The sequence below is a fragment of the Leucoraja erinacea genome, chromosome 12, assembly GCF_028641065.1.
Source record: "Leucoraja erinacea ecotype New England chromosome 12, Leri_hhj_1, whole genome shotgun sequence".
In the NCBI taxonomy this organism is placed as follows: domain Eukaryota; kingdom Metazoa; phylum Chordata; class Chondrichthyes; order Rajiformes; family Rajidae; genus Leucoraja; species Leucoraja erinaceus.
The window spans coordinates 43,762,278-43,779,142 of record NC_073388.1 but is presented as its reverse complement, the minus strand read 5'-3'; the positions used below and the strand labels follow the sequence as shown (position 1 = coordinate 43,779,142).

At 43.8% G+C, this 16,865-nt stretch overlaps 1 protein-coding gene across 1 annotated transcript in view; it reads right to left on the bottom strand.

The window, feature by feature from the left end:
• Positions 1 to 16,865, bottom strand: part of il1rapl2 (interleukin 1 receptor accessory protein-like 2) — an 841,694-nt gene that overhangs the window by 64,606 nt on the left and 760,223 nt on the right. Inside the window, exon 8 of the mRNA XM_055644012.1 lies at positions 3,789 to 3,934. Within this exon, the coding sequence (XP_055499987.1) occupies positions 3,789 to 3,934 (146 nt within the window). The remainder of the gene's footprint in view (positions 1 to 3,788; positions 3,935 to 16,865) is intronic.

Sequence of the window (16,865 nt, the reverse complement as noted above, 5' to 3'; positions counted from 1 at the left end):
GACCCCACGTTCTCTGCTTCTGTAACACGTTGACAAACCCATCTCCTAATGATCCACACTGTTCATAAATCTCAAGCCCATTAGAGTTACAAGCACGCCAATTTGTCATGTTTGTGTTCCTACCAGCTACCTTCGAGCATTACAGCACGATTAGACACCAAAGCGTGGAAAAATAAATGATGGATTTGACCCACTTATTGATACTCTGAAGAACTGAGTATTCCATCACCACCCATTTTGTTTCCATGAGCTCAACCTGCAGACCGTTTTAATTTAAGACAAAAACTGTGGCGTTAATTTTAAATTCCATTTTATGAGGCAATTAGGAACACAAATCTTTTTTTTTAAATGCTGAAGGATTATCGTCAAAGTTGAGCTTATTGTATTTATTACAGTCCCCTCATCAGCCTGAGTGTGGTCCTGACCTCCCATTTACCTCATGGGAGACATTAGAACTATCTTTATTGATTTCTCTAATTTCACGTAACACTTGCATTCCCTCTCTCTCCATCCCTTACCCACCCTAGTCCTCTAGGTAATTTCACCATTTGTATTCCTTCGTTATCTCCTCATCCCCAGCCAACAATGGACCATTGTGGGCTCCAGCTTCCCTGAATCATTGATGCAGGCTCTGCTTTGTTCTGTACCTTCCCATACCTCTAGTTCCCCCCTCCCTGACTCCCAGTCAGATGAGGAGATTCGAACCAAAATATCTCCAGAGATGCTGCCTGACCCGCTGATTTAATCCAACATTTTGTGTCTACATAGAAACATAGAAACATAGAAATTAGGTGCAGGAGTAGGCCATTCGGCCCTTCGAGCCTGCACCGCCATTCAATATGATCATGGCTGATCATCCAACTCAGTATCCCGTACCTGCCTTCTCTCCATACCCTCTGATCCCCACAAGGGCCACATCTAACTCCTTCTTAAATATAGCCAATGAACTGGTCTTGAATACCCTCTGTGGCAGAGAGTTCCAGAGATTCACCACTACCTTCGGTGTAAACTAGCAGTTACAGTTCCTTCTTACATATCTTTAATCAGACTTCAACGTTTGCACAAAATGTTGTACCTTTTATCCATTATCTGTGCACTAAGGATGGCTTGATAGATTTCATGTGTATTCTTTTCCTTGACTGGATAACATGCAACAAAAAGCTTTTCATTGTACCTCAGTACACGTGACAATAACAAACTAAACTAATAAACGAAACTAAACTATTAATGGATTTGTTAAGCGCCACTAGTAAAATTTGAATAATAAAATTAAAGAAAAATATCATGGATATGAAACCGATCACAAGAAATATTCATACTTTTTTTCTAAAAAACGATTCAACATTACATTTTTGGAAAAGAAGGATATGGGATTGTCACCATACCTTGCAGTCAGACTGCATGTCCATTATTTCCTTGATTCAACAAACAGAGCAAATACACTGGAATATTTATGACACATCCATTGGATCACAGTACCGAAGTGCTGTGTAAATTTACAGCAAATATGTTAAATTATTTCAAATATATTAAAATTAAACTAGTTGTTTTTTTAACCCAAGGGAATGGTGAGATGTTTTTTCGAGCACAGCAATAGACAGCAGAGGGCGCTCCATACACACTCTGCTTCAGGTAGAACTAGTTCCTGGCTTTACTAATACGATAGCAACCACATTTTCTAATTAGGTGATGCCTCCAATGTTGTAAATATTGACAAGGCGCCTTGCAAGAGCTTTAACAAACATCTGGCCATATACAGAGATGTGGGGTAAGATGAACAGAAGCTTGGAAAAAGAGGTAGGTTTTAAAGGAACCGAGGACTTCAATAACTCAATGGGTCGGGCACTATATCTGGAGAAAAGGAAAAGGTGACGTTTCAGGTCAAAACCTTTCTTCCGACCCGAAATGTAATCTATTCCTTTTCTCCAGTCATGCTGCCTGACCCACTGAGTTACTCCAGCATTTTGTGTCTCTCTCTGGTGTAAATCAGCATCAGTAGTTCCTTCCTTCACAGAAGGCTTCAGTGACTTTTACGCAGGAGATTGCAGTTCAAGCAGAATACTGGAGGATAAGATCAGGGACACACCTCCAGGGAGCAAAACTGGATGCATGCAAATATCTCGGAGGATGCAGGACTGGACAATTTTGCCGAAAGCTCGCAGCCGGGAGATTAAAGTCCTATGGATGAGAGCAGTACAGCACAGGAACAGGCCCTTCGGCCCACAATGTCTGTGCCGAACATGATGCCAAGTTAAACTAATCTCCTCTGCCTGCACGTGATCCACATCCATATTCATGTGTATATCCAGAAAACTCTTAAATGCACTATGGTATCGGCCTCCACCCCTCTAGGCACCCACCACTCTTTGTGTAGAGACAAAATGTATACAAAACCTATCCCATCTCCTTTAAACTTTCTCTATCTCACCTTAAAGATTTGCCCTCTAGTCTTTGACATTTTCGCCCTAGAGAAAGGTTCCGGCTGTCTATCTCTCATAATGTTATATCATTCTATTAGGTCTCCCCACATCCACTGTCGCTTCAGAGAAAACAATACGTTTGGCCAATCACTCCCCGCAGCCAAAATAGATAGAAAGAGTGCAGAGAGGATTTGCAAAGGATGTTGCCAGGACTGAGCTGAGGGCCTGAGCTATAGACAATGGACAATAGGTGCAGGAGTAGGCCATTCGGCCCTTCTGGCCAGTACCGCCATTCACTGTGATCATGGCTGATCATCATCCATGGAGGTTGGGTAGGCTAGATTGTATTCCGTGAGCACAGGAGGTCGAGGAGTGATCTTATAGAGGTACATAAAATCATGAGGGGGAATAGATAGGGTGAATGCATTGTCTTTTACCCAGGGTAGGGGAATGAAGAAGCGGATGGTATAGGCTTAAGGTGAGAGGGGCAATCTGAAGGATACATTTTCACACAGAGAGTAATTGACATATGGCACTAGCTGCCAGAGGAGGCAGTTGAGGCAGATATTATATTAACATTTAAACATAACAGCATAGGAAGGTTTTTGAGTGATATGGGTTAAACGTGGACTCATATGGGGCATCTTGGTCGGCATGGACGAGTTGGGCTGAAGGGCCTGTTTCTGTGCTGTACGATTCCATGACTTGTCAAGTCAAGGCAATGAACTGTAAACTAACAACATACTAAGGCCTGATATTTTCTGTAATAAAAAGGAACTGCAGTTGCCGGCTTTAGATTGACATAAGATAGACATAAAGTGCTGGAGTAACTGATCGGGTCAAGCAACACCTCTGGAGAACATGGATAGGTGATGTTTCGGGTTGGGGTTCCTGTTTTGAGTCTGAGGAAGGCTCAAATAAGGGCGGCACAGTGGCGTTGTGGTAGAATCGCAGCCTTCCAGTGCCCGAGACCTGGGTTTGATCCTGACTACAGGTGCTGTCTGTACAGAGTTTGCATGTTCTCCCCGTGCCCACGTGGGTTTTCTCCGGGTGCTCTGGTTTCCTCCCACACTCCAAATACGTACAGGTTTGTAGGTTAATTGACTTTGGAAAAGATTGTAAATTGTCCCTAATGTGTATGGAAAGTGTTATTGTACATGGATCACTGGTCAGCACGGATGCAGTGGGCCGAAGGGCCTGTTTCCGCGCTGTATCTCTAAAACTAAAGCTAAAAACTGCGGGTTCCGACCCGAAACGTCACCTATTGCTGATGCTCTGTTTCAGATCGAGTTGTGGTCAACGTACAGGAACAAAAATCCCAAGGAAATAAATTGTTATGTCAAGGCACACCACCTTGCTGACATTTACCTTTTCTCTGGAGAAGAATGCTGGTCTGTGTGCGTCCAATCCGATTCTCCAAAATGCAGGTGTAATTTCCCAAGTCTGTCTCCTTCACCCAGTCAAATAACAACGATAGTTCCACCTCCTTCTCCCCGAGATGCTCACTTAGTACCCTGTGGGGAAGACAAAGGTGACATAACTGCCTGCTGGCCTGTAAGTGTGTTTTGGGGCAATTGAACCACAAACCCAAAAAAGATGCAGAAAACTCAACAGGTCAGGCATCATCTGCGGAAAGTGAAAATAGTTCGTGTTTCAGGTTTGAGACTTGAACTCAGGCGTCCAGGAACAAAGAAGATTGCAAAAAGTGGTAACCACACTGCCCAGTTCATCACGGGTACTGAACTCCCCACCATCAAAGGGATCTACAGAGTCGCTGCCTTAAAAAGGCAGCCAGCATCATTAGAGACCCACACCACCCTGGTCACGCTCCCATTTCACTTCTGCCATCGGGAATAAGGTACAGGAGGCTGGAGGCTGAAAACTGTAAGTTTCAGGGGCAGCTTCTTCCCGTTAACCATCAGGCTAGTAAATGCTCCAACCTCCAAATAGGCTCCAAACTATATAGACTTGGGGCATTCTTTTTTATTTTGCATTATTATTGTTTTCTCCCCTTCTCTTTCTCTTGAGTACAATAATAATGCAAAATAAGAAAGAATACACACTATTTTTTTTTGTTTATTATGTGTTTTCCAGAGTACACATGTTTATGTATACGTTGTAGCAATGTTACAAAATTTTGTGATTTAAAAATCAAGTCTGTAATTTATCCCATCAGATAAAGCATAAAAATAAGTTTAATTTGACACCTAATTCACTTTCATATCTCAAGTATTTAAAAAGTTATGGCCATTTTCATACTCGGAAATTAGCATCTTGTTCCCTATTGATTTTCTATGGACATAACAAAAAAGCTGTGATCGCGTGCTGTCAAAAGCCCATAACCTTCTTAAAAATTAAGAGAACTGAATGAAATTTTCAGTTATCGTAGATTGAACCATTCTGAAACAAACATAAAATAATCTAACTTGGATGACCTGAAATTAAAACATATAATTAGTTAGTTACCCAATTGTAGCTAATTTCAAACTTCAATTACTAGATCTAAACATCTCTCCATTTCTTAATAAATGATTAACGTTTTTAAATAGCCCAAGTGTCCAAATAATATTCATAAATAATTCACAATAAAACATGATTTTTAAATCTCATTTACATTAATTTATAGGCCAAATGGAAGGAATTTAGTGTTCAATTGCTGTAAATTAAAGTCCATTTTAAATCGGCTTTCTAGTGGGTTCCTGTGAACGCGCTGGTTTAGAACGTTCACATTGCAGTGGATTTGTGCCCTCAAATGCCCAGAAAAATACTGCGGGATATAAAGAGCCCAAAATGAGCTACTCACTATAGAAAACTTTATATACAGGGTTCTTAAGAAGCCCCTTTTAATGTAAAAATAAGGTACATACCTTTAATTGTTTGCTTTATAAAACCCTGGGGCTGCGAGAGGTCGCGGGTTTAGAGAGTGGTTTTTAAACTACTATAACTATTATACAAGGCCATAAAAACTAATAATACCTTTTGCGACGGGGTCTTTCAGCGATTTTTCGTTAATGATTTACTAGGCTGAACATTTTCGATTGCAACAGCCTAGTAAAAATCGCGTTTTAAACCCACCCCCTCTAAACAGCGCCAAAATCGCGCACACGGCCTGGGGCAGATTCTCAGCCACGATTCAGGTAGGCTTTGTAACATACCTACACGTTGTGCTGCTCCAAGTAAAATTGTCATTGTTCTATTTTGGGTCATGTGGCAATAAGCACTCTTGCCTCTTCATCTCAACTGAGAAAGAGTGAATGGTTGAATAATCTACACTTGCTCCTGTTTCGTATGTTATTGTGACATACTTAGGCAATATCGCACATTGGCATCTGCCCAGAACAACTTTGCTGGAGGTCCAGCTAATTCTGAAATGTAAATGAATTTTCGGGTGGAACGGTGGCGCAGTTGCTGACTTGCAGTGCCTGAGACCCAGGTTCAATCCAGACCATGGCTGATGTCTGTACGGAGTGTGCATGTTCTCCCTGTGACAAGAGGGGTTTTCTGATTTCCTCCATCATTCCAAAGACATACAGGTTTATAAGTTAACGGGCTTTGGTAAAATTGTAAAAATGTCGCTAGTTAGTGCTAGTATGCGGGGATTGCTGTACGGAGCAGACTCGATGGGCCGAAAGGCCTGTTTCTGTGCTGTATCTCTCAACTAAACTAAATTATTTGCAGGATGTTGTCCTATCCTGTATTCCTTGTTCTAAACTGTGTTCTCATCCAGTTCTTAGTACCATGTTGAATGAATCAAATAGGCTGAAGACTGGCATCGAAGATGGTGGGACCTCAGGAGAAGACAGCAGGAGATGGATTACTCAGTTGGCACTCCTGGCTGAACATGATTGGCTTCACATTCTCATGATTGGCCATTAGAGTCACATCGAGATACAACATGGGCACAGGCCCTTCAGCCAAACAGCACCAAGCCAACCGTCAAGAACATAGTTTTACATGAATCCTGTTAGACAGCTATTCAGCATGGAAACTGTCCTTCCACCCCAACTAGTCCTTTGGGCTAGTCCCATTTGGCCCAGATTTGCTCCGCTCTTCATATCCATATATCTGTTCAAATATCTTGTAAAAGTCATAATTCTATCTGCTTCTGCAGTTTTCTCTGGCAGCACATTCCAGATACAGACTACCTTCCGAGTGAAAAAAGATGCCCTCGATGTCCTTCTTAAATATTTCCCCTCCCCTCTTAAGTCTATGCCCTCTAGTTTTATAATCTTCAACCTTGATTGAAGAAGACTGAACATTATTTTTTTCTCAATGCCCCTCATGATATTGTACACCTGAATAATGTTATCTCTCAGCCTCCTGTGCTCCAAAGAAAAAAGTCCCCAGACTGTCAAAACTCTCCCTATAGCTGCAGCACAGTGGCGCAGTGGTAGAATTGCTGCCTTACAGCGTCAGAGCCCCGAGTTCGATCCTGACTATAGATGCATCTGTACGAAGTTTGTACATCCTCCCTGTGATTGCGTGGGTTATCTCTGGGTGCTCCGGTTTCCCCCCTTATTCCAAAGATGTGCAGGTTTGTAGGTTAATTGCCTTCCATAAATTGTCCCTAGTGTCCAGGATAGAACTATCATATAGAGAGATCGCTGTTCGGCATGGATGGGCAGAGGTTCCTGTTTCCGCACAGAGTCTCTAAGCTAATATAAGCTAATCAATTGTCAAGGCCACAAGTCCAGCTAAAATCTTTGTGATTTTTGTTTGCATATTTTCAACTTAATGACATTCTTCCTAATAGACACAAAAAGCTGGAGTAACTCAGCGAGACAGGCAGCATCTCTGGAAAGAAGGAATGGGTGATGTTTCGCGTTGAGAACCTTCTTCAGTCTGAAGAAGGGTCTCGACCCGAAACATCGCCCATTCCTTATCTCCAGAGATCTGCCTGTCCTACTGAGTTACTCCAGCTTTTTGTGTGTATCTTTGGTTTAAACCAGCCTCTGCCGTTCCTTCTCACACCTTCTTCATCATATTGTCCACCTGACTCACTGCTTTAAAGGTACCAAGCACCTGTACTCCTTGATCTTTCTTTTTAAAAATGTACTCTCCAGAGGTCTACCATTTACTGTGTAAGTCCTGCTCTGGTTTGACATACCAACATGAAACACCTCACATCAGTGAGAATCAACCATAACTAGGGCTGGAGTTAGAGGAATATGTAAAATCAACAGCGGTCTTCCAGAAGAAGGGTCCTGACTCGAAATGTCACCTATGAATGTTCTTCAGATATGCTGCATGACCCATTGAGATACTCCAGCACTTTGTGCCTTTTTGTTTGTAAACCAAAATTTGCAGTTCCTTATGTCTACAGCACTTCCTTTCTTCCTTAAAGGATATTCGTGACGTACAAATTTTAAACCACAATTTGGTGGATTGATAATCACAAAGATGATGGCTAATTTAATAATCCTAGATTACATAATTTATTCAATTTAATGCCCCAGCTGTTAAAATGGGATATGACTCATGACTGAAGATCATTCATGCAAACCATTGGATTAGGGGACCAATCATTTACCACTTACACCACTGTGCTACATTTTACAAGAAAACCTCCAGCTGTAGTTTAGTTTAGTTTAGTTTAGAGATACAGCACAGAAACAGGCGCTTCGGCCCACCCAGTGCACGTCAACCAGCAATCTCCGTTATACAAGCACACACTACACACGAGGGACAATTTACAGTTTTTACCAAAGCCAATTAACCCACAAACTTGTTCGTCTTTGGAGTTTGGGAGGAGACCGGAGGGCCCAAAGGTCACTGGGAAAACGTAAAACTCCGTATAGACAGTGGTCAGGATGGAACCCGGGTCTCTGGCGATGTAAAGAAGCAACTCTACCAATGCACCACCGTGCCGCACCAAGGTTCGGACCTTGCAAATGAAACCAGAGACACAGGAATGACTTGACACAAGGAATGAATGAAGGATTGGGAGGTCTGACAAAAAAGGACATCACTTGGAAGTGTCATTTTTCATCTGAAAATTGTGGAACCCTAGTGATTTGACAGCATGATGTGCAGTAAATATATTTTGCATGACATCGCAAATTGAAGGAATAATTTAGCATGGCATGCGAAGAGAGCGCTTAGTGAAAAACCACAGCAGGCAGCTGTCAAGGTGAAATAAGTCACATGTCACAGGTTATTGACTGAGTCAGACAGTACCGCTTATTAAAATTGAATTAGAATTGATGGGCTGGTGAAAGGAGGAGCATGCATATTAAATGGACAACTTTTTTTTTAGTATTTTCAATTATAGCAGGTGGGGACTGGACAATGGAGATGATTTTTAGAACACACTCACGTGCAGATGCACACGAACACAAGCATGCACCCGCGCGCGAGTGCGTACAAACACACAGCAGCATGGTGGCGCAGCGGTAGAGCTCCTGCTTTATAGCACCAAAGATCCGGTTTGATCCTGACAACAGGTGCTGTCTGTATGGAGTTTGTACGCTCTTGTTTGTGACCACGTGGGTTTTCTCCGGGTACACCGATTTCATTCCACACTCCAAAGATGTACAGGTTTATAGGTTAATTGGCTTTGGTGTAAATTGGAAATTGTCCTTAGTGTGTAGGATAGTGCTATGTACGTGGATCGTTGGTCGGCGTTGACTCGGTGGGCCGCAGTCTGATTGTAGATGTGAAGAAGTTGTTTCTGAATCTGGTGGTGCGTGCTTTCAAGCATCCGTGCATTTTGCCCAACGGAGCAAGGAGAAGAAAGAATGACAGGGTGGGAAAGGCCCTTGATTGTGTTGGGCTACATTACCAAGGCAGCATGATGTCAGATTGGGACAATGGTGGGTAGATTTGTCTTTTTGATGGAGAATACAGGGGTTTGTGATTGTTGAAGATTATAAGATTGCAAAAGTGAACTTAGATGAAGGGAATAAAAGTAACATTGGCAAATTTGCAGATGACACAAAGCTGGGTGGCAGTGTGAACTGTGAGGAGGATGCTATGAGGATGCAGGGAGACTTGGACAGGTTGGGTGAGTGGGCAGATGCATGGCAGATGCAGTTTAATGTGGATAAATGTGAGGTTATCCACTTTGTGGCAAGAACAGGAAGGCAGATTATTATCTGAATGGTGTCAAATTGGGAAAAGGGGAAGTACAATGAGACCTGGGTGCCTTTGTACATACATCACTGAAAGTAAGCATGCAGGTACAGCAGACAGAGAAGAAAGCTAATGGCATGTTGGCCTTCATTACAAAAGGAGTTGAATATAACAGCAAAGAGGTCCTTCTGCAGTTGTACAGGGTCCTGGTGAGACCACACCTGGAGTGTTGTGTGCAGTTTTGGTCTCGGAATTTGAGGAAGGACATTCTTACTATTGAGGGAGTGCAGCTTAAGTTCACAAGGTTAATTCCCGGGATGGCTGGACTGTCATATGTTAAAAGAATGGAGCGACTGGGCTTGTATACACTGGAATTTAAAGGATGAGAGGGGATCTTATTGAAACCTATAAGATTATTGAGGGATTGGACACGCTATGCAGGAAACATGTTCCCGATGTTGGGGAGTCCAGAACCAGGGACCACAGTTTAAGAATAAGGGGTAGGCCATTTAGAACGGAGATGAGGAAAAACATTTTCACCCAGAGAGATGTGAATCTGTAGAATTCTCTGCCTCAGAAGGCAGTGGAGGCAGATTCACTGGATGCATTCAAGAGAGAGTTAGATGAAGCTCTTAAAGATTGCGTAGTCAAGTGATAGGGGGAGAAGGCAGGAACGGGGTACTGATTGGGGATGATCAGCCATGATCACATTGAATGGCAGTGCTGGCTCAAAGGGCCAAATGGCCTACTCCTGCACCTATTATCTATTGAAAAATCAGAATATTTACTTTAATTGAGACTTAATTTGGATGGTGAAAAACAAAATCGTTATTAGGTAACTTTGTAAACCCTAACCCTCATGTTCTATCTTTTCTCATATACTTTTAAACCGAGCTGCTTTGCAAGACCTTAGGACAGGTCAATTAAATCAGATCAACATGATGGAGGTTATGAGGAATGTTTGAGAGCAAGAGAGTTGACAAGGTTAGGATAAACTGATGGATCAGGGTGCGGTGTTGCTGGATTAAGCAAAGCCCAGTGCTGGCGAGAGATGTTATGCTCTTCTCTCCCCATACAAAGAGTGCACCACTGAATCTAGACTTGCTGCAGCTGAGTTTTCCAACAGAAGCTATCGGACTGACGCATATCCGATGGGGAAGGAGACTATTTTCAGAATCACTCGACACGAGACGTCATTCGAAGTGATCACTCCAGTAGAAGCAGATACATCCTGACTCTTCATCACCGCTGCATCCGCACAACGGCCGGCCCCATCACACGCACACTCCTCTCCCAATCCCCCCCCACTGCCACACGACCATCTCAGAGATCTGCCTCGTTCACATCCATTAGTTTCTGTGCAGTTGCCGTCAACAGCCCAAGGGGTGACTGCTGAACGGATGGACAGATGACACTTTGTCTGAAGTCAGAACCTTCCCCATACGTTCAAAAGGATGCAATTGAAAAAAACAAACCAATTTCCTTGTTAATCAATGTGTGATGTACAATCATTAACTCCGCACCCACAGTGCACAATTAAGAGTGAATGACAGTTCACCAGCAGAGAAGATTTAGAAGTTAGCAAGAGTATGTCAGATATTTTTCTCAACAAGGTATCTGTTCTGTTTTTTTCCCCATCACTCAGCAGGTCATGTTTATTTTAGATACATGAAACTTTAATGAATACCATTTTGATTTAAAAATGGTGCAATGCAGTCAGATAAACATTTACGTATTTATACAATGGAATCATCGTGAACAAGCAGATCAGCATCTCCTGCTTCACTTGCATTTAATGTCTTTTTTGGGGGATTCTCAGCATGAATGGACTTCACGATACGAACAAAATCCACAAACTTATATATACTTAAAGTTGGTTGGAGTCCTGCACTCAGTTTAGTTTAGTTTAGAGATACAGCGTGGAAACAGAATGGCCTAATTCTGCTCCAATAACTTATTGACATGATAAAGGCCAGTGTGCGCTTTAGACTTGCCTGACTCGATGCGTTACTCCAGTACTTTGTGTCCATCTAACCTACAAACCAGCACATCTTTGGAATATGGGAGGAAACCAGAGCACCTGGAGAAAATCAACGTGGTCACAGGGAATGCGTACAAACTCCATACAGACAGCACCCATAATCAGGATCAAACTCAGGTGTCTGACGCTGCAAGGCAGCAACTTATTGCAGCAACACCACTGTGCTCTCCTAGTAGTGCATTATCATTTATCCAGGTTTCTATTTGTGCTCATCTGGGCAAACATGGGCACCAAATGAGGATAAAAAACACCAAAAAGAGATCACAAAATGCTGCAGTAATTCAACAGGTCAAGTTGCCTCTCCATGTTTTCCAGAGATGCTGCCTGACCTACCAAGTTACTCCAGCAGATTGTGACTTTTTTTTGTAAACCAAAATCTGAAGTTCCTTGTATTTACAACCCCAAAATTATCAGCTAAGCTAACTGGAAAGTCACCGAGCCATGTTCTCCAGAGATGCTGCCTGACCCATCCAGTGCCTAGTCCAGCACTTTGTTTTTTTTGTGAACCAACAGTTACAGTTCCTTGTTTGTGCACTGACATATTTGGATATTTGATTCCATCTGGAACATCAGCCAAACCAGGCAGATTATACAGAAAGTAACTGAATGATTTATAATGACACCGTAGGTACTTGACTAACAACCTAGAGGTAGACACAACATGCTGGAGTAATTCAACATGATATTGGCTGCATCTTTGTAGAAAAAGGATGTATGACGTTTTGGGTCGGGACCTGGAGGATTGGACTGTGGATATGGAACCATGGGTTCAAAGATAGTAGGGGAATGTACATTCAGTCAATAGCATTAAGTACAGCTGGAAGTTGTTTAATCCACTGCAACAATGGTGGCAAAGAGACATAAATGAGCTAAAAGTGCATTCTGTTCACTTGGGAAGAAAAATGCCATTCTTACTTTGAACTATAATTCCAGATCCACATTTTACATTCTGAAATAATACATAATTCAACTCTGAAGAAGGGTATCGTCCCGAAACATCATCCATTCCTTCTATCCAGAGATGCTCCACGTCCCACTGAGTTACTCCAGCATTTTGTGTCTACATTTGGTGTAAGCCACCATCTGTAGTTCTTTCCAACACAAGGCTGTTTAGAGATGGACATTAAATGCTGACCTTGGTAGTGACAACTATATCCTAAGATATCTAAGATATGCGTTATGGATGTTTGCAATCAAATGTTGGAATATTTGCCAATAAAAATATTTCCAGACCTAGTCAATGGAGAACTGGCTAAAATTGCTGACCTCTGAACAGTGTATGTAATGTATTGATTGAATAGAATTGTAAGATACAGCACGGAGGGGCGGGGGGGGGGGGGGGGATTTAATAGGAACCTGATCGGTACCATTTTTACACAAAGGGTGGTGGGTTTATACAGCAAGCTGCCGGAGAAGGTAGTTGAGGCAGGTACTATCACAGAATAGTGAAAGGCTTGGATAGAGTGGACGTCAAGACTAGAGGACATAACCTCAGAATTAAAGGATCTTTTAAGAAGATGAGGAGACATTTCTTTAGTCAGAAGGTGGTGAATCTGTGGAATTCTTTGCCACAGAAGGCTGTGGAGGCCGTCAGTGGATATTTTTAAGGCAGAGATAGGTAGATTCTTGATTAGTACGGGAGTCAGAGGTTATGGAGAGAAGGCAGAAGAATGGGGTTAGGAGGGAGAGATAGATCAGCCTTGATTGAATGGCAGAGTAGACTTGATGGGCTGAATGGCCTAATTCTACTGCTATTCCTTATGACATAACATTTAAAAGGCATTTGGACAGGTACATGGATAGGATAGATTTAGAGGGATATGGGCCAAATGCAGCAGGTGGGACTAGTGAAGATGGGGCATGTTGGTCGGCATGGGCATGTTGGGCCGAAGGGCCTGTTTCAACGATGTATAACTATTGGCTCTATTTGGAAGTGCAGGAATTGTGTTGCTGAACGCTTAGTCTCCCCTCCCCTGCCCCCCCCCCCCCCCCCCCCCCCCCCCCCCCCCCTCACTGACCTCCTCTCCCCCTACCAACCCTCACGGTCCCTCAGATCCACATCAGCCGGTCTCCTCTCCATCCACAAGTCCAACCTCCGCAGTTTTGGGGACAGAGCCTTCTCCAGGGCAGCTCCCAGGCTCTGGAACTCCCTCCCCCAACTGATCCGCAATTCCGTGTCCCTCATCATCTTCCAGTCCCGCCTTAAGACCCATCTCTTCACCTCTGCCTATCCTTAGCCCCACGTGCCATCCCTTTTCATCTGTGCATTAATTGTCTCATACTGTGTTTTGTATTGAATTCTGTATTTACTTTGAGTACTAGTCATGTCTCTACTCTTTATTTCATTCCCCTTACATGTTTTTCCTCTACCTGCTAAATTTTTGTAAGGTGTCTTTGAGACTCTTGAAAGGCGCCCATAAATAAAATTTATTATTATTATTATTATTAGTCTAGAGTCCAGAATAATAATCTGTAGACACGAGTTCAAGCCTTATCACAGCATCTGGGTAATAAAATAAATCTGGACTTAAAAAGCTGGTTGCAATAATGGTGGCCATAAAACAAATGGATTGTTGTAAATATCCTTTAGGGAGAGAAACTTCCCCCCTGTCTCCACTCAGAGCCACAGCAATGTGCTTGACTCCCGACCGCCCTCTGAATGACTATCAGACCCAAGGTCTATCTCAATCCCAGACCCATTCAGCTTAAGCTTCAATGTTCACAGCCAAGAATTGCTTGTCTGCCTAGTGCCACTGTAAAATCAATATTTAAATGACAGGGATTTGTAACAACAAACTTTGTCTTTCAAGTCTGAGCCACTTATATTGCATTGATAGATATGCACAGGTCACCCTGAAGGATAACGTACTTGAATGTGGAGTGTTTGTCTCTTTCCACACCAGTGACAAATGAATCTCATATCTCGGGTATAACAGAGGTCAGTCATAACACCACATATCATCTGTCTAATCTTATTTCAATACAGTAGAGCTTAGCCTGTAGCTAACTCCTGCATGTTCTCATGTCTTAATCATACTCACTCTGTGCTTAATGTTTCCATTCCCACATTTAAGCTTTTTCTTAATAGTTCTTCTTAATTTGGCTCCCATTAGTTGCCCATAACTTTGATTGCGTGGCCCAACTTATATAAAAGCTCCATAACGTGAATTGTGATGACAAAACGGGTCTTGTTCGGCATTTTAGAGGCCTCACAGTGGCACAGCAGAAGAGTTGCTACCTCACAGCACCAGAGGCCCAGGTTCTATCCTGGCTACAGGTGCTGTCTGTGTGTGTGTGGAATTTGTACCTTCTCCCTGTGACTGCGTGGGTTTTCTCCGGGTGCTCCAGTTTCCTCCCACACTCCAAATGTACAGGTTTGTAGGTTATTTGGCCTCTGTGAGTTGTCTCTAGTGTGTCGGATAGAACTAGTGTATGGGAGATCGCTGGCTGGTCGTCGCAGACTTGGTGAGCCAAAAGGCCTGTTTCCATGCAGCATCTCTGAATTAAACTAAACAAAACTAAACAAACTTTTGGATAGGCACATGGATTTGCAGGGAATGGAGGGATATGGATTATGTGCAGGCAAAGCATCAATTTCAAGACAGTCTTGTAGACCGAAGAGCCTGTTCTTATGCTGTAATGTTCGATGTTCTATGTACTCTTGCCTGAAACATTTTCCCCATAAGATGCACATCACATTCCAATACTCCTTATTAAGCATCGAGAGAGATACTCAACTGTTTTTTTTAGAGAATGTTGTTGGGAATTCCCGGGAGCACCGTATGTGTCCTCACTTAGGCAAGTCCCTGACTTATGTCCAATCCTTTTACCTGCTCTTCTCACCTCCAATACACTAATCCTTCCTTCCATTAGGGTCACACATACACCCATTTACCTAACGGATTTAATCCCAGGTCCCAAGATATTGGGGCAGTACAGTGGCACAGCTGTAGTGTTGTTGCCTTGCAGTACCAGCCACCCGGGTTCGATCTTAACTATGGGTGCTGTCTGTAGGAATTTGTACATCATCCCGGTGCTCCTCGCACATATCAAAGACGTGCAGGTTTGTAAGTTAATTGGGTTTTGTAAATTGCCCTTAGTGTGTAGGTTCGGGATGATCATTGGCCATAGTGGACTCAGTGGGCTGAGGGTCCAGTTTCCACGCTGTATCTCAAAACTAATGCCCCTGTCCCACTTAGGAAACCTGAACGGAAACCTCTGGAGACTTTGCGCCCCATCCAAGGTTTCCGTGCGGTTCCCGGAGGTTGCAAGTGGTTGCCGGAGGTTGCAGATAGTCGAAGCAGGTAGGGAGACTGATAAAAACCTCCGGGAACTGCACGGAAACCTTGGGTTGGGCCCAAAGTCTCCAGAGGATTCTGTTCGGGTTTCCTAAGTGGGACAGGGGCTTAAAAATCTATCCCTCTTAAAGCCTCTCCCATCTGCTCCAGGCCTGGCCTCAGCCACAAGATAAGATACATTTTAATTGTCATTTGGACCCCTTGAGGTCCAAACGAAATGCCGTTTCTGCAGCCATACATTACAAACAAATAGACCCAAGACACAACAACACAACATAATTTACATAAACATCCATCACATCATTGTGATGGAAGGCCAAAAACACTTATCTCTCCACTGCACTCTCCCCCCCCACGATGTCAGAGTCAAAGTCAAAGCCCCCGGCTGGCGATGGCGATTGTCCCGCGGCCATTAAAGCCACGCCGGGTGATGCGAGGTCGCACACCGGGTCTTGGTGTTAGAGTCCCCGGCGTGCGCTCGCAGAATCCCGAGGCCATTCCAAGCCTCGCGGGGTGGTGCTGTAAAGGCCCCGCTCCAGGAGCTCTTCAACCCCGCAACTCGGGCGGGAGAAGTCGCCGTTGCAGGAGCCCTGAAAAGCGGTCTCCCTCCAGGGAGCCGCGGGCTCCCGGTGCCACCGTCCACAGACCTGCCATTGGAGCCTCCGACTCTCCGGTAGCAGCAGCAGCAGCAGCATCAGCGCTCCTCCACCGCTCCACCCGCTCCGGACTCGGCCAGCCCCGCGACGGCGACGGTGAGTCGTAGCACCAGAGTCCCCGGCTTCTTCCTGTTGGAGGCCGCTCCTCGTTGCGGCCCCAACGACAACGGAAACCCGACGAAAAAAGGTCGGGTCTCCAGTGCAGGGAGAGATTTAAAAAGTTTCCTCCCTCACAGATAGAACATGTGCAATATCCATCAGTGGGGCATAAGGCTATATAGATGTTGGGAGGTCATATCAAGATTTACGAGGATATTGCCAGGACTAGGCCTGAGCTACAGCGAGCGGTTCAGAAGGCTAGGACTTGGAGTGCAGGAGA